An 18,513-nucleotide genomic window follows, 5' to 3' on the forward strand; every position below is an offset into this window, starting at 1 on the left:
TTTAATGTCATTCTAAATTCTTATCTAACTTGAAAAACTATAGATTATTATTCATGTACTGAATTATAAAAACTATGTTAATATACATGACCAGTGGCATACTAATTTACAAAGGTTTTCCTACATTTATTTCAGTCTAGAACAGATGACAAAGTTATTCGATTTAAGAGAGCAATTGGATATTATTCAGCGACTAGTAAGCCTATGTCATTTCATCCAACACATTACTTAGGTAAGTAAATAAAGGCCTCACTGTGATCAACACTGACCATGCAATAATCCAAAGAGGTTGAAATATGCACTATATAATCTTGTAGGTTTATTCTTTTGAAGTGTGACTTTCTGCAATTATACAATTAAGTATAGCCAGACTTCCTAGGTAAACTCAGTGGTAATCCCTGAAAATATTGAGGAGCAAGAGAAGACATATATTTTTAGAGTGAAGAAGAATCACAGGAAGACATGATGATGATGATACTGGCAGGTCTTAGTGATGTTGACATCTTGATGTCTGAGTCGTCTTCTTCTAAGTACAGAATTCCCCAAGGACATAGAAGGGCTTGCAAGCGATTTCATAAGTGCAGTGGATTATTTGTGGTTTCTCTTCTGTTACCCCCCTATTTTTTCTTTGCAAAAGACCAAATTTAATTCAGATATTTGAAACTTGGAAATAAAAATATTTGTAAGCGGTTAGCCTGAAGCTTGCTTGCATAGTGAACATGTCCTTGGAGGTCATAAAGCACTAAGGTGTAAGTACCATCTTCTTTATCGAATCAAATTTGCCCATGTAAGGGGCCAGAGCAGTAGAAGTATGAGAAATAGACCACAACTCTGGTTTAAATTGTGTTGTTTGCTTCATGTAAGCTTATCCAAAGAAGGCTTTGTTCAGGACTCTTGGAATTAGACTTTTTATTTATTTCAGAAGATTAATTCCAAGGTTGAAAATGTCCTTAAGAGTGGTCCTTTGTTTATTCAAGGATAGTGTCTGCTGAGTGCTAGGCACTGGAGATGCAGAGATCAGAGGTGTGGTGCTGACTGTGGATAACTGTTGGGTGGGTGATAGACTGCACTGATGCTGTGTGACAAAGGAGGAAGGGGTGGCAGGAGCCTGGAGATGGGTGAGGTTGAAGACTAGGGCTGCTTGGCCATTTCTGCTGGCCCCAGCCTCCCTGGTCTGATGGCAGTAGATGGCGGCAGCCTCCTGATGGGGCACTTGGCTTCCGTTTTGCTCCCCTACAGTTTGTTTTCCTTGCAGCAAAGTAAATTTAAAATGTAAATTGGACCATGCTACTCTCATTCTTAAAATTTCCTGTTGGCTTCCCATCACACTTGGAATAAACCTCTGACTTCTTGCCCCACTTAAGCCATGTAATCCAGCTCCTGCTGACTGCTGGACCATTGGACCACTTGCTTCTCACTCATGAGCGCAGCCTTCTTTCTTGCCTTGAGTGAACCAAACTGGCTTCTGCCTTTGTGCTGGCTGTTGTGCCTAGCAGCCTCTTTTCCCTGACTGGCTTGTGTTTGGGTCATTCTGACTTGTGAGATCCAGGCTTTAATGTTGTTCTCCAAGGTCTGTCTTGACTAGCTGATCTTAACTTGACACCAGGCCTTTCCCGGTTGTGAACTAAAATAAAATCTCAAGTTCCCCCCCAGCTGACTGAATGGACTGCCTCTTGGACAAGGGGATGCCCTAAAACTGAGTTGCTGGCCATGAGAAGGGAGGTCAGGCATGCCTCATCATGCCCCCCTCATTTCTTATAGATATCCTTTGTAACTCATCCACAGGCCTATGGCTATGCAAGACAAATCTGCAGGTCCTCAATTAACATAACAAATCACTTGAGTCTGGGTATATGGCCTGTGGCTTGTCTCTCATTAACTGACTTCCTTAACTTAAAACAGTACAAGCCTTTAGATGAAGTTTCATTTCTTTAACCAATTACAAATCAGGGTCTTTAAATTTTTTTATTTCAAAATTTTTACATGAGTACAAACATTTGGGTTACATGTATTGCACTTGTGCCGCTTGAGTCAGAGCTGCAAACATGTGCATCCCAGACCATGCTCACTGTACCTTTTAGGTATGAATTTACCCATCCCATCCTCTCCTGGGTCACCTGACCAATCCCCAGTGAATGTTACTTCCACATATGGACATAAGTGTTGATCAATTAGTACCAATTTGATGGTAAGTATGTGTGATACTTGTTTTTCTATTCTTGTGATACTTCACTTGGTATAATGGGCCCCAGCTCTATCCAGGATAATACAAGAGGTGCTAGAGCACCATCGTTTTTATCTCCATGGCATACATAGACCACATTTTATTAATTCACTCATGTTTTGATGGTCCTTGGGTTGTTTCCAAATGTTTGCAATTGTGAATTGTGCTGCTATAAACATTCAGGTGCAGATGTCTTTATTACAGAATGTCTTTTTTTCCTTTGGGTAGATACCCAGTAGTGGGATTGCTAGATCAAATGGTAGTTTTGCTTTTCGTTCTTTGAGATATCTGCATATTACTTTCCACAGAGGTTGTACTAGTTTGCAGTCCCACCAGCAGTGTATGAGTGTTCCTATCTCCACATCCACATCAACATTTGTTGTTTTGGGGACTTTTTGATAAAAGCCAGTCGCACTGGAGTTATATGACATCTCGTTGTGGTTTTGATTTGTACTTCCCTGGTGATGAGAGATGTTGAATATTTTTTCATATGTTTCTTGGCCATTAGTCTATCGTATTTTGAACACCATACCATGCTCATGGATCAGCACAATCAACGTTGTTAAGATGTCTATACTACCCAAAGTGATCTATAGATTCAATGCAATCACCGTTAAAATACCAACATCATTTTTCACAGATCTTGGAAAAATAATTCTACAGTTTGTATGGAACCAGAAAAGACCCCGTATAGCCAAAGTATCCTTAAGCAAAAAGAACAAATTGGGAGGCATCATGAGGCATGTCTGACCTCCCTTATCATGGCCAGCAACTCAACTTTAGGGTATTTCTTGGCCAAAGAGCAGGTCCATTCATTCAGCTGAGGGGGGGATTATGTAAGATTTTATTTTAATTGACATACCCCCCACACAGAAGATGTCTAATAATTGCTTAGTAGGATGGTGGGAAGCATGAATGTTGCCACCAGACTGTGTATGTGGCCTCCTGGCCTCAGGCTCCCTGTTTTATTAGACAGGGTCATTATGCGAATATTACAAGAGAAAACATATGTAAAGTGATTCAGTGAAGTGCTTGTTAAATCATTCGGTGCCCTTTTAGGCCATTCTGACTATAGGAATACAGATGCTGTCTGATAGCAAATACTGTCTTTGTTACTCTTGTGGGCAGAATGGCCTAAAAGGCACTGAGTGGTTGGATGCTGGAATGAGGGGTGGCAAGCCTGAGAGGAGCTCACAGAGGTGGGACTGGCATCTTGTGTCTGTGGATGTTCCGCTCTTTGTGGAATAATCTGTGTGGCAGCTGTAGTTTAGATAGTTATTAGAGTGTACTTGGGGCAAGAGCATTTACTTAGGAGGAAAAAGACATAGCACACTTAACATGTGGCATTGATCTGGGCTAATAATAACAATCTTGAAGATGTTTTGAGTAGATATGGTAAATTTTAAGTTTGAATATCTTAGCAATATGTATACTGTTCTCCAAGTACTTTCATGTTCTTATTAAATCATTAAACAACATTTTAGGTAAATATTTTTATAGGTGAAGTTGACTCTTAGAATTCAGTTTCATTTTCACTTTCACTACTCAGTGGTTTATGGGAACAGTCTCTAACCTTTTTGGTACCAGGAATCAGTTTCATGGAAGACAGTTGTTCCACGGACGGGGGATAATTGAAGCACATTGCATTTAATTGTGCAGTCAAACCTTTCTGCCGAAAATCTGTATTTGTAGCCTCTCCCCAGCACTAGCATCACCACCTCAGCTCCACCTCAGATCATCAGGCATTAGATTCTCGTAAGAAGTGCACAACCTAGATCCCTCGCATGTACGGTTTATAGTAGAGTTCGTGCTCCTGTGAGAATCTTATGCCACAGCTGATCTGAAAGGATGCATAGCTTATGCAGTGATGTGAGCAATGGGGAGTGGCTGTAAATAAAGATGAAGCTTTGCTGGCTTGTCCACCACTCACTTCCTCTGTGCCCTGGCTCCTAACAGGCCATGGGTGGGTACTGGTCCACAGCTCAGGGGTTGGGGACCACAGGTTTATAAAGAATAGGAGTGTTATTGGTAATGAATTTGGAATGGTTAGAGTGATACTTTCAAGTATGTTAATGTAGATGATAACTCCCTATAAACCCTTCTATATAGCATTTCTTAATGCTTCTGACTATTGCAGAAATTATAATTGTATGGTAAAGGACTAAAAAAAAAAGCACAGGTACAGAATTATAGCAAGGCAAGAAGCTTGGGCCAGTGTAGAATTTCAGGATGGCTGGTATGTGGCCTGGAATGGCTGAAGGTAAGACTAGAGAGAGCTTGAAGCAAGATTTAGAATAAAGTTTTGTTTCAAACTACATGTACACAATTTGGAACCAGCAGCAATGGATTCTTATAAAAATCACTTTAGGTTTTTTTTTTTTTCCTGTTAACTCTAAAGAAATAAAGCATTGTTAGCTCTCATTGATTTTGCCTCTCTGTACTACTGGGATTCTACCAGTGAAACTAAGAGGACAACAACTGGAACCCAAGTTGAGGATCTAGAAGAAACAACTTCGACTTGGGGAGATGTTTTCTGATATCCCAAGTTAGTACCCAAGAACATTTCTACAGAAATATTTTTATAAATAGTGGGTAGGTCATAAGTGGAATTTGATTATCTGTCCTAGAATCCAACCATAGTCCATTATGTTACTCTACAGGAAAACAATTTAGAGTTTTGAACAAATAACATGGGGATATAACTTTTTTGCTTATTAGAACCTGTCTTTATTAATCATCCAGAAATTGGAATATATGTAGAGTTTTGAAGAAATTTTGGGGGAATCATACTAGAAGCTTAGAGTATGGCTATTGGAGGAAAAAATGGCATGTTTGGCTCCAACCAGAGGTTTCTAAACCTGGCTGGAATTTTAGATTCCACCTCAAAACTGCTACTTCAAGATCTTAATTGGGCCTCGGGAATTTATATATTTTAAAAAAAATATATTCCTTGCTAGGCACCAGTTGGCCTGGCATTTGAGAACCACTGCTCTCACCCTCTGTGCCTTTATTTCTAATCCTGTGGATCTTTTGTAATGTTGAGGAAAAAGCTCAGATCTCCAGTTACAAGGTAGTATAGAGTTTATGAGAGGAAATATACACATCCCTGTTGCATTGCCCCAGCAATACTGAAAGGCATAGTCTAGATAGACATTGGGTATTTTTAAAAGGTGAAAAAAGAATGTATTCTAGTCCATGCTGGATTCATACCACAGACTCCCAGAAATTATCTATTCTGAGATTGATTTTTAAAAATAAGTGTAACACAGGTGCTAGAGTCCCATCTCAGAATCTGTGGGCACAAGCTAGTACTAATGTATATTTTTGAAACTGCACAAGTGAATCAGAGGCCCACAAGGCTGAAGAAGTATCCATTGTGTCTTGCTGGCCTTCCTCAGTGAAAAGTAACACTTATTAGAATGTGTAAAATACAAAACACCAACACCACCAAATGCTGATGAGCATGTGGAGCAACAGGAACTGTCACTTGTTGATGGTGGAATTGCAAAATGATACAGCCACTCTGAAAGAAAGACAGTTTGGTATTTTTTTTACAAAACTATACTCTTTCCATATGATCCAGCAAGTGTGCTCTTTGGTATTTACCTAAAGGAATTGGAAATTTATGTCCACACAAAAACCTGCACACAGATGTTTATAGCAGCTTTATTCATAATTGCCAGAACTTGGAAGTTATTGAGATGTTTTCAGTAGGTTAATGGGTAAATAAACTGTGATACATTCAGACAATGGAATATTATTCAGCACTAACAAGCAATGAACTATCAAGCTGTATAAAGACATGGAGGAAACTTAAATGCATGTTACTAAGTGAAAGAAGCTAATCTGAAAAGGCTATATACTATGTGATTTCAACTGTTGGATATTCTGGAAAAGGCAAAACTATGAAGGTAGTAAAAAAGATCGGGGGTTGCCAAGGGTTAGGGTGGAGGAAGGAGAGATGAATAGGCAGATTTTTAGGGCAGTGAAACTACTTTGTATGACACTATAATGGTGACACATGTCATTACACATTTGTCCAAATCCTTACAATGTATAACACCAAGAGTGAACCCTAATATCAGTTATGGACTTTAGTTAATAATGTATCAATATTGGCTTATCACTTGTAATAAATGTACTACACCAGTGCAGGGTGTGTACTCTTTGCTCACATTTCCTTAAAATTGCTCAAAAATAAAGTCTATTAATTTTTTTTTTTAAAAAGTAAAGAGCTCATTGATCTGTTCATTTTGTGCCAGACATCATGCTGGTTGCTGGCTGTGGTAAACAAGACAGCTGCCATTGTTGCCCTTACAGACGAGCATGTGACTAGTGGGGAAGATGAGAACAGGGAGCTCAAGGCAGACCAACCTAATTGAATCTATATATAATTAAGTTAGTGGTTGATTCTGATTGATGAGATTAATGTTGAGGGTGAAGTTTCAAGGCTCCGTAGAAATCTAGTAAGGCGTGGATGTGGTAGGAAGTGTATTCCATGCTGAGGAGACAGCATGTTTGAAAGGCCTGGGGAGAGGACATGGTGTGGAGGAAAAGGAAGAAGAATGTGGATGGAGCACAGAAAGCAGGGAAGAGAGGTCAGGTGATGTTGAGAGTGCTGCAGTGCAGCCGCCTTGACTTTAGTCGTAGGATGATAAAAGCTCATTAAAGGATTCTTAACTAGAAAAACCTAAATGATTTTGTAACTGTCATACTACCATGTGTTTGTCAGTAGTAGTATCTTAGACCTCTTATATGTCTCTCCCTGGTGGCATTCCCACACCCCACCCCTGTTTTATATTAATCATTCCCTTGCTTTTCTGCATAACTTTATCATGTCTGTATCCCTCAATACTGAATAATTTCATTTGTCATTAAATGAAATCATATAGGATGTATTCTGACTTTTTAACTCAGTATTTATATTATTGGATTTCATTTATGTTGGTGTAGTTCATTTTTTTACTACTGTATAGCAGTGTGTTAATACAAACTTATCAATTCTACTGTTGATGGAAAATTGGGCTGTTTCCAGTTGTTTGCCATTATGCACAGCACCACTGAGCACTCTCCCTCGTGCCCAGTGTGTGCAGGAGTGGCATTCCAGGCAACTCTAGGCTAGGGTCCTGCTCACACCTCCAGTCTCATCATGCACTGGTTTATTCTCCCAGCAGAAGTAGAGGACTCCTCCAGTTGCTCCACGTTCTTTCTTTGCCTAATGATTGTGACATTATATCCCATAGTGGTTTCAGTTTGCATTTCCCTGATTACTAATGAGGTTTAGAATCTTTAACTATATTTATAGTCCGGTAATTTCTCCATTGTAAAATACTTGTTCATGTTTGTCTGTGTTTCTATTGGGTTGTTTTTCTTTTTGTGTTGATTCATTCATAGGAATGCTTTATGTATATATATTGGATACTAGTATTCTGTCAAGTATATGGGCCGGAAATATAACCTCCCAATTCACAGCTTGCATTTTTCTCTCTTTATGATGTACTTGATATCAGAGTTCTTAGCTTTAATGTCAGATAGGTAAATTTTTTCCTTTATTGTTTATACCATTAAGAAGTCCTGGCCAGGCGCAGTGGCTTCTGCCTGTAATCCTGGCACTCTGGGAGGCCAAGGCAGGCGGATCTTTTGAGCTCAGTAATTTGAGACCAGCCTGAGCAAGAGCGAGACCCTGACTCTACTAAAAAATAGAAAAAAACTAGCTGGACAATTTAAAATATATAGAAAAAATTAGCCAGGCATGGTGGCACATGCTTGCAGTCCCAGCTACTTGGGAGGCTGAGGCAGGAGGATCAGCTGAGCCTGGGAGTTTGAGGTTGCTGTGAGCTAGGCTCACGCCATGGCACTCTAGCCCAGGTAACAGAGCAATACTTTGTCTCAAAAATAAAAAGAAGTCTTGTCCTATGTTTATGGGTGAAATGATGTGATGTCTGAGATTTGCTTCACAATAAAACAGTAGTGGGGGAGGAAGGGTAGAAATACAGATAACACACCATGGGCCATGCTTGGTAATTTTGAAGGTGGGTGATGGATACACATGGCTCATCGTACTGTTTCCTTTACTCTTGTGTATGTTTTTAAAGTGTTCATGGGAAAGAAAAAAGAAAATATAAAGGAAGAATTCTGAGGTGATAAACATTTTGTCTTCTAAAAGTTTTATTGATGGCTTTGCCTTTTAAATCTACCTGTCATTGACTTTTATTTATAATGTGAATAGGGGAATTCGATTTCTTGTTTACCCATGCTGATGACCTGTTGCCTTAGCATTGCTTACTGAATAGGCTGTCCCATGCTGTCATGAGTCAAGTCTCTCTAGACATGTTGGTTTGTTTCTGGGCTTGGTTCTGTTGAACTTCTGATTATCATTGTGCCATTATTATGCCATCCTAATTACCATAGCCTTGTAATAATATTTGGTATCCGGTTGGGCTGCCCATATAATATTTCTGCGAGAGGTCAGGACTATTTTTGATACCTCTCACTTTTATATACATTTTGTGACACTTGTGGAGGTCTTGATTAGTATTACATTGATTCTATAGATCAATTTGGAGGAAAAAAATCTCTAATATAGAATGTATTCAAGAAAATGTTTTGTTTCTCTTGATTTGAGTTGTCTTGAATGGCTTTTAATAAACTTTAATTTTCTTCGTAAAGGTTTCATACATCTTTTGTTAGATATATTGCTAAATATTTTATTTTGGGGATGCTATTTTTAAGTGTATCATTTCTTTTAAATTATATTTTCAAACTGCTTGTGTATAGAATGCAAACTACTTTTGCAAGTTGATTTTATATGAAACAACTTTGCTCAATTCTTATTAATTTTCATAATTGATTTGTATATTCCTTTGGGGGATTATATCATTTGTAGTTCAGTATCTTCCTTTTTTGACCTTCGTGATCCACTGAACTGACTGTGACTCAAAGCATAGTGTTTAATAAGATGTATAATGGTGACTGTTCTTGTTTATTAGCCCATGATCTCAAGGAGAAATCTAATGTCTCACCATCTTAACCTTTCACTTTGTCTCCCCACCTTATCCAGATTAAGGAAATATCCTCATTAAAGAGATTTAATTTAATCTGTGCTCAGGTGGGCATTTTGATGGCTGAGGCCACAGTGTGCATTGGGGATTGGGGTGGGCAAGGGCAAATGAAGGGAGGTGGGATAGGAAGATCTCCCAATAGTAGCAGGGCAAGGCATGGTTGTGGTTGCTGGGCCAGGCTCTCCATAGTGGGAAGTGGGAGTACTAGGTGGATATCACAAATTTTGGGGAGATATTTTAGAGTGAGCAGGTATTGATATATAGGTATGGAAGCTCAGTGAATAGAAGAATTGAGGGGAAATGGCTCCTACATTTTTCACTTGATCAGCTCAGATGATGCCACCATTAAGATAGAGATGTATATGGACAATGATTGTGGAAAAAAAAAAAAGAAAAAAGAAAAGATAGAGATGGTTGGAGGAGGCGCAGATGTGGAGGACAGTTTCAGACACTAATTTTCAGGCACTTTCTAGGATCTAAGCACCTGGATCTATGATCTAGGTGGAGATGTGCAGTAGGCAGTTGAATATACAGGTCAAAGCAGAGTGAGGAGCTAAGGCCGAGGCCCAGGTTGGAGTTTTGTTGGTTGAAGTGTGAGGTTGAGGGGAGCTGTGGTAGTGGGTGTGACAGGTGAAGAAGGCTGGAGACAGTACTCCTTGGGCCAGGTCGAGGAGGAGGAGGAAAAAGAGGAGAAATGAATGGTGTGGTACAGCGAGGCCAGAGGAGACCCTTGGAGCACAGTTGCTGGCAGCGCTGAGTTCTGCTGAGAGGTTGGGTAGGCGAGGATGCTGCCTATTAATTAGGTGGAACATCAGCAGCACGGCGCAGGGCAGGCTTCAGCTGCAGTTGGAGCTCCCTGACCTTGAGCAGGTGTGTTTCCTTCGTTGGTCCTCCGCCAGGGGAAAGGGATTCTAAGAAAAATGGTTTTTAGCTTTCCACCTTCTTCAATACTGAAAGACATAGAGGTGAGGGGGATAGGTGGCAAGTGCCAGTCTTCTAAACCTACCTCTGGTCATTTCCAAAAGAGGTGGGGTTTTGAAATGGGATTAATATGGGGATGACGACTACCGAGAGGGAGAGGCTGAAGTGCAGAAAGGGTGGTTCTGATGCACATGTGGTGGCTTCACAGCAGGGGGTGGGGGACAACTGCTCTCTTATGGTGGACAGCATCCTAATGCCTGGCCTCTAGAAAGTCTAGTCTACCCTAAGCAGTATGTATAGGGAGGTAAGCAGTATGTATGGGGAGGTCAGAGAGGGGGCAGACCAAGGGCAGACGTGTAGACAGCGAGGCTGCTCCTGCACATAAGGGCAGAAATTTGCAAAGAGGATCTTATTGAAATAGGTACTGATCACTAAGCAGAGAACAGATGCTACAAAATGACCAGGAAAGAGAGAACTTTTGAGTGCAATAGCTGCTGGGTGCTTGAGAGGGACCTACGGGGCGTTCTATTGGGACAGGAGCCTGCAATAAGCCTGTGTCCTGACTGATTCCCAAGCCTGGCCACATGCTACCAGACCAGGCCAGAGGGACCTCCTTCGTATAACCCCAGCAACAGATGATGCAGACCCAGGAGAGAGCAGGCATGACCTGTAGGGAGTGGAAACTCCTGAGTCTAGCTCTCAGGTCAGCCTGCACAGAAAAGGGAATTCACGTTGAGAAAGTTGCTTGTGACAAAGCTGAGAGAGAATCAGGGTTTGTTCTGGTGTGGTGGTTCTGGGTTCTGGCTGTGCGGAACATGAAGGGATGTCCCTGCATTGCTGCTGGGTGTGACTCCCTAGTGACTGAGAAGAGCTCCTGTGCTGCATGAAGTTTGCATGTGCTGGTGCTTCCCCTGCCTGTTGTCTGCAGGCTAAATAGTCCTGCTTCGTGTGTCACCACAGCCCTCAGCCCTGTGTTGCTTTGCTCTAAAGACTGTGAAAATTATTTGAAAATCCAGCTATATATCTCCAACAAAGTATGCCCCCCAAATCTGAGGAAAATATTAGAAAATATTTCACTCTAAAAAATGAAGAGACAGTGCAAAGAATGATGTTAAACACATGACAGTGGATCCAAAGCTGATGCAGTCTGGTCCCTGAGGTCTGACCTGAGCTCATAGCAGGCTCTCCAGAGCTTGAGGCAGGGTAAGCTATTAAGAGGAATCCATAGTGTACCTGCCTGGTACAGCAGAGTTATCCTAGCAGAAGGGCTAGGATCCCTTCTGCTAGGATAACAGGCTAGGATCCCTTCTGCAGGTCCTCTAGGAAAAAAGAGTGAAAGTGTAAAAGGTGCTGTGGCTGCCTACACTGCCCCAGGGCTGGGCCTGACTGAGAGCCAGGCGGCTGCACCTGGAGCCTCCTGCATAGGAGTAGGCCCAGCCGGCACAGGGATGCCTCCAAGGGCTGTCCAAGCCTGGGGTCTATGACCCATAAGTGGGACCCATTACAGCTGCTTGATGACTTGCCTCGTTTCCACTTAATAGTATTCCTGTGAGATTTCCTCGCACTTCACATAGGTCTGCCTTATTTTTTTTAGAGATGGTTTGATACTCTGCATGACAGATGCGTGCTATTTAGCCATGTCTCTGTTGTTAGCATCTAGAATATATTTAGGTTTTTGGTATTATAATTTTAAAAAAAATTTATTTTCACCAGGAATTCAATATTATACTTTTGCTATACTTTACTAATAACTTTTTAAAATTTGACATTCAAATTTTAGAATTTGTTATATTCAGTCCTCAATTTATCTTATAGCTTTGCTTACTAGACCCAACCTTCCCTAGGTTTTTCTTTTTTTATTATGAAAAGCTATAAATGTAACAAAAAATATAAGAAATAGTATAATGAGCAGTAGTGTGCTCACTGAACACGTTTCACAAATGGTGCCATGTGCTTCAGTTTTTTTTCTTTTAAAGAAATGCATCAGGCTTTTTTAAAAGTCATATATGGCCCCCTCAAACATGTTTTTATATTTCCTTACCTCCTGCATATGGAATAATAAATAGCAGTGTTTTGATTTTAATTATTCTGTTGTACATGTCATTCTGCACATGCTGTTTTGATATGTGTCCTTGTTCATCTTTGTGAGTTTTTATCCTTTTAAAGACAGTGCAAATGATGTTGCTATCAAGCCCCCAAGACTGACAGCATAGATGGCGTTGGAGGGAAGCCAGGCATTGCTCCTGTTGAGGGGAAAGTCCCTCATCTTTCCCGTCCAGTCCAGAGTTCCCAAGTGGAAAAGCAGATTCTCCTGATGCTGCTGGAGTCTTTGTTTTCAGTCTCCATTCTTGAGACTTTCATTCAATTTTCAGTTAGTTTGTTTTAGTGTGGTGTATTCGGTCATATAGACTGTCTGATCTTATGGCTTTTTGGAAGGTCATTAAAAAAAACAAAACTTAAAAATTGGTTGTTTTGAAAGAACTGGAAATATATCCTTTCAGCTATTACCTGGATTAAAAGACTGCATGTAGGTCTTCCTCAGATGGATGCATATAGGTTTATTAATGTTGTTAGGGTTGTTAATGGCTTTAGTATTAGGTAACAAATAAGGAATGTCAGTTCAGTTTACCAGTGACTTCAAAATAAAGGCCTGTTAGACTTTTCTTCTAGGTTGTGCTTTTCCAAAATCCATAAATAGACTGAAAATAATTTATCTTATTTTATCATAGACTTATAAAATCTTTAGGTGACCAAATGAGATTTACTGTTCCTTTTCTGCTTTCTTGAACTTTGCTCAGTCAGTACAAGTATTTTTTGCTATTCGTACTCTGATTAATTGAACCAAGGAATTGAATACATTTAGATAAAATTTGCTACTTAAGACTCAGGCACCAAGTGGATTTGAATGATGCTGTACCCCTTGATGTGTACCCTCTCATAACCACGTTCAGGGATGGAAAAGATTTGGATAGCGAGGTAAACTTACATGTAAGTACCATCCCAACTGACTGTTGTGGAATGTTCTTATATGAGCAGTGAAACAGTCAGTCAAGCAACCTTTTTCATTGTTGAACTGCTCTAATTCTTAGAAAGTTCTTGTTTATACTGACTTGAAATATGCTTCCCTAGTTTATTTTTCCTATGCCCGTTCACTTAGTTCATAATCTGACTTTTCATGGTCCTTGAAGTGAACCTTCTTCAAGCTCATTGTCTCAGGTTTTGCAGCCTTCTGCTACCAGGCCTCTTCTGGATGCTGGCCTGTGGCTCTTCCCACGTGATCTGGGCAGCACCGCAGGCTCTAGGCGGGCATCAGCTCCCCTTAGCAATTAGTTCCTGGGAGTTGCTGCTCAACCCTCCGCCTCCCTGGGTCTCAGTCCAGCTCAGCTGCCTGACTTGCTCAGAAAGGCCTCCTCTCATGCAGGACAGCCAGACTGTCCCCTGCTTCTCCCACTTCTCCAGGCCCCATCCCTGCCTTGGTGGAAACTATTCGTCTGTAGTTTAATGGGAACAGATTACATGAAAATTTCCTTCCATTAATTTTGTGTCTTCTATAGAATATTAATATTTAGTAAATATGTCCATGTGAATGTGTTTAAAATGGTTGGAAAAGTTTGCTCTTTTATGCAAGCATTGAAAACTAATGTCGGTGATAGGGATTATATTGATTTATTTAATCTTAGAATCAAAATTTTCAAAGCTATATTTTTGGGTAACACTAGAAAATCATACACCAGCACTTGTCTGCATTATAGAATTTTTTAAATAGAAACTTTGTACTATTCTTTGTTTTGTTTTAATATATATAACATCTCAGCAATAATAAGCCAGGCAGTATATGAGCATCTGTTAGGTTGGGCTAGGAATGGGGACAGGGGTAAGGCCGACTGTAGTTCTAAGTAGATGCTCTAGTTGAGCACCATTCCTTTTAAAAATTTATCTTATGTTAATTTAGAGCAAAAGCTAGACAGCTTAGCATAGCTAGCTATAGTGAGTCATTCAAGGAAGTAGGTAACTTAACAGCACTTATTGTATACCAGGGTGAAAGGTCAACATAGCACAGCTGAAGGACTGCAAGGCATGTTTCATTTCTCTTCATTCTTAAAGAAGTTCACAATATTTAAAACATTTTAAAATTATAGAATGTTTTTCATATTTTAATTAAACCTTTTTTTGGGCATTTTTTTCTCCTATCTTTTCCTGCCTTGAATCTGCATACTTTTCTAACAAAAGCCCACCTCTCTAATAGTGTTTGTGAAAGGAAGAGAATGAGGAGCTGGTGGTGGTGATCTCCACTCTGTGAGCCCAATGTCTCTCCTGAGAAAGATGTTCTGGTGAGGAAGATAGACAGTGGTTCTACTCAGCTGCACTTGGGCATGTGGAACAAGAACTGATTTAGAAGAAAGCCTGTAGTCTACAGAAGCAGGCCCTGAGTTCTTAGACATTTCTGCAGTCTAGACAAATTAATTCATTTGTTGGACTAAGTTAGAATAGAATAGTAACTTGCTCTGTGGATTCACAAAGGTTTATTTGAGGTCAATGATTGCAAGTGATTTTAGAGAATATTTTTTCCTCGGAATTCTTTGGTTTTATGCTATAGTATAGTTTGTCAGCTAGACTTTTCATTGTGATTTAAATTATTAATATAATTTTAGAGCTTGAATGAATTTTATAATATTCTTTGGTCCAGGTCTGGCTATAATTCAGAATCACCTGAGAACAAGTCTTTAACAATTACAGTGACTTTTATCTCATACTCAAAGGTGTAGATCTAGTACACTTATGTTTGATTAGGAACGTTGCCTTGTGTTAGCACATGCTATGCACCCATGTTTGGGGTGTGTGTATGCTCCTGTGTGTGCATGTGCATGTGTGAGAGTGAGCATACGCTTGTGTGCATACCTTCCTCAAAGGTGTGGATTTAGTGGACTTAGGAACGTCTTCTTATGTGTGTGTGTATACATTTATATTTGTGTGTGAGTGTGCCTGTGAGCACACACATGCCAGTCTCATGCTTCCCAGCTACTTGTACTGCAGTTTCATTTGTTCAGTACAAAGGTGGAAGCTGTGCCAAGATATTTTCTTAGTGAGAGCCAGGATCAAAGTCCTGTGGTTTTCAGAGCTTGAGAGCTGAGGGCTTGGAAATGGGAACTTCAGATAGATCATAGCTTGTAAGGTTTGTGGATCCTCATCTGTCAGGGGAGGAATGAGCAGCGATCTGTGCTTTACTCCTGGCCTCTGTGGGGCTGTGCCTTGGCTCTTGGGAAGCCAGGGTCTAGGACAGTGTTTGCAATCCTGGTTGCACCATGCCTAGTATCGCCTTAGGAAGCCTGTTATCAGTTCAGCCACGAAAGTTTGTATTCAGAAAATGAGAGGGAAGGTTTGGAGAATTTTTATTAATATATTTAGTTTATTTTGGCAAATAGAAGGTAAGAAAGGTGGTGGTTTGTGGGTTGGGTTCCTTTTGCCTAGTGTTATCTGTCCAGATTCAGAGATTAGAAAAGCACTCCTATTGCTTAAAGAAGGCAATGGAAGTTCAGGGAGCTCTAGGCTTGGTTTTGTTCCACTTTTAAAATAAGCCTAAGGGCTGGGCGCAGTGGCTCATGCTTGTACTCTGGGAGACTGAGGCAGTAGGATCGCTGAGGTCAGGAGTTCGAGACCAGCCTGAGCAAGAGCGAGACCCCGTCTCTACTAAAAATAGAAAGAAGTTAGCTGGACAATTTAAAATATATAGAAAAAAATTAGCTGGGTATGGTGAAGCATGCCTGTAGTCCCAGCTACTCGGGAGGCTAAGGCAGAAGGATTGCTTGAGCCCAGGAGTTTGAGGTTTCTGTGAGCTAGGCTGATGCCACAGCACTCTAGCCCAGGCAACAGAGTGAGTCTCAAAAAAGTAAATAAATAAACAAACAAATAAGCAAACCTAAGGAAGAGATGGTACAGACAAGAGAGCTCCAGGTTGGTCTGTTATGTCTCCACAGGTTTTCTGTTTTCTCTGCATCTTCAGCAGTCTGAGTCTTAATGACACCTTCGCAGGGCTCAGTGTATCCTAGGCCCCTTTCTCCAGCTGGACACATTGCAGGCACTCAACACCTAATTGTCTGGCTCTGGTGGATGGCTCTGAGGAGTTACTTACTATGTTTCTCAAATGTCTACTTCTGGTGATATTTTGAAGTGTTAACTTCAGGGCTGTGCTCAGTCCACATTACCGCAGGTCCGGTGCTGTCTCTGGGAGAGCATAAAGCACTGTCAGCTCTCAGTGGACGTACTAGTTCCATGTATGTCAGCCACGTAAGTGGCCCCTGAGCTCTGTCCCTCTGCTTAGACCCTTGAGGCCAGCCGGAGTGTGGAGGCTTCCAGGCCCTGCCTTTTGTCACAGCTTCAGGCTGGCCTGGCTCCTTTTCCTGCTGTCATGCTTCAGCCGTTCCTGCACTTGGCTTTCTATGCCCAAGTTGAATTCATCACTTTTTCAAGTTAGCATGGGAATAACGAGTAGCACACACCAATGTACATCAGATCAGGTTTATGAAGTCATGTTTTAAGAGAACACAAAATCCCACATTACTGATCCTGTAATGCATGTTAAAATATGTAACCTAATAATAGTTTTGCTTAACAATTAAAAACAACCCAAAAGTATAAGTAGCAATTGCCACACTTTAATTTTTATATTTAAAACTTGCTAGTTAGCTAAGAACCTAATTTTGGTTGTTGTGAAGTAGTTTAAATAGAAAAATTCTCTTGCTTTACAAATGCAAGAGACAGTGTTCTGTTGCTGTTTTGTTCCCTTCATCCCTGCCAGGGCTTCTGGTTTTGCTGAGACCTCAGTTTAGGAGCAGCAGTGAGCAAAGAGAGAAATGCCCATCAGGTTAAACACAGATGGACAGATGGGGCATCCAAGAAATGCACAGTAGCTGGTGACTTTAAGTTGAAAAAAAAAGAAATGCACAAAAGCGAAAACAGTGTAAAAGTTCACTGAGAAATCTGAAAAGTTAAAATTCTAGCCTCACTATATAAAATTGGTCATTATAAAATTAAGTATTTCTTAATGTTAAACATCAATTTCTAAAGATTTCTCAGAGGTGGGACCATTGGTGGTGTCAGTGTCTGAGGACCCATGAGGCCGTGGGCTAGCATGGATTTCCTGAGGAAATAGCATTCTGTTCACAGCTATGTTATTATTTTCTTTCCGTGTTGATGAAACAGCCAGACCCGGTCCGTTTGGAATGCCTGGGATGGTGCCACCGCACGTTCCTCCTCAGATGCTCAACATTCCGCAGGCCTCTCTGCAAGCAAAGCCCGTGGTAAGAGTTCCCTGTGTTAGGTGGTGCAGTAGGTCTTGGATGTGGCACAAGACTCACATTTTAATGAATACTAAAATAATTTTTTAAAATCTCAAATTGATATGTAAAATAGATGCCAATGTTTGTTGATGTAAAAATTAACCAGGAAAAGTCAGCATGCATCTGAGTCAGGTCCTGCCTGCAGCATGAGTGTGATCTGTGCCTTTTGTTTCAGGCCCCACAAGTGCCCAGCGCAGGGGGTGCCCCGGGCCAGGGTCCATACCCATACAGCCTCACTGAGCCAGCTCTCACTTTGGACACGAGCGGGAAGAATCTGACGGAGCAGAACAACTACAGCAACATTCCTCACGAAGGGAAACACACACCACTGTATGAGCGGTCCTCGCCCATCAACCCAGCCCAAAGTGGCAGCCCCAATCATGTGGATTCTGCCTACTTTCCTGGCTCTTCTACATCATCATCTTCAGACAACGATGAGGGCGGCGGAGGGGCGACAAAGTGAGTAGTGTGTGGGTGCTGAGTGCTCCCTGGTGGGCAGTGACCTGGGAAGCTGCCTTCTGGCCTCTGGCCACACAGGTATTTTACTCAAAGATGCAGTTTGCTACAGTGACCTACGGTAGGTGGCGGTTGCTCTGTGCTGAGACCAGGGGTCCTTGGGCATGGAGGAGAGAGGACGAGTAGATATGTTCTTTGAGGTTTTCGTGAATTAAAATCTGCATCATCCCAGCCCTGTGGCCTGGAACTGCAGGCACCTTTCTGAGTAGGAGTTTGACAAGAACTGGTTTGTGTGATCGAAACATTGGGGCATTTATCTGGTGTGGTCTTGCTCACACACACACACACACACACACACACCCACACCCACACCCCCACCCACCCATCCACCCGTACCCACACCCACACCCACCTACCCTCTGCTGCCCCCTGAAAAATTAACCTCTTGGCTCCTGGATCAAGGAAACTCTGAATTTTCTTCTCCTTCTCCTAAACTCAGCAACTCATAGGAACA

General features: G+C 41.2%; 1 protein-coding gene across 3 annotated transcripts in view; it reads left to right on the top strand.

Moving 5' to 3' along the window:
• Positions 1 to 18,513, top strand: part of FAM120A (family with sequence similarity 120 member A) — a 116,404-nt gene that overhangs the window by 49,106 nt on the left and 48,785 nt on the right. For all 3 annotated transcript variants that reach the window (XM_012738519.3, XM_020289222.2, XM_076008481.1), the window contains exons 5-7: positions 136 to 232; positions 17,407 to 17,504; positions 17,719 to 18,002. In XM_012738519.3, coding sequence (XP_012593973.1) covers positions 136 to 232; positions 17,407 to 17,504; positions 17,719 to 18,002 — 479 coding nt within the window. The remainder of the gene's footprint in view (positions 1 to 135; positions 233 to 17,406; positions 17,505 to 17,718; positions 18,003 to 18,513) is intronic.

Source organism: Microcebus murinus, chromosome 12, assembly GCF_040939455.1.
Source record: "Microcebus murinus isolate Inina chromosome 12, M.murinus_Inina_mat1.0, whole genome shotgun sequence".
Taxonomy (NCBI): Eukaryota; Metazoa; Chordata; class Mammalia; order Primates; family Cheirogaleidae; genus Microcebus; species Microcebus murinus.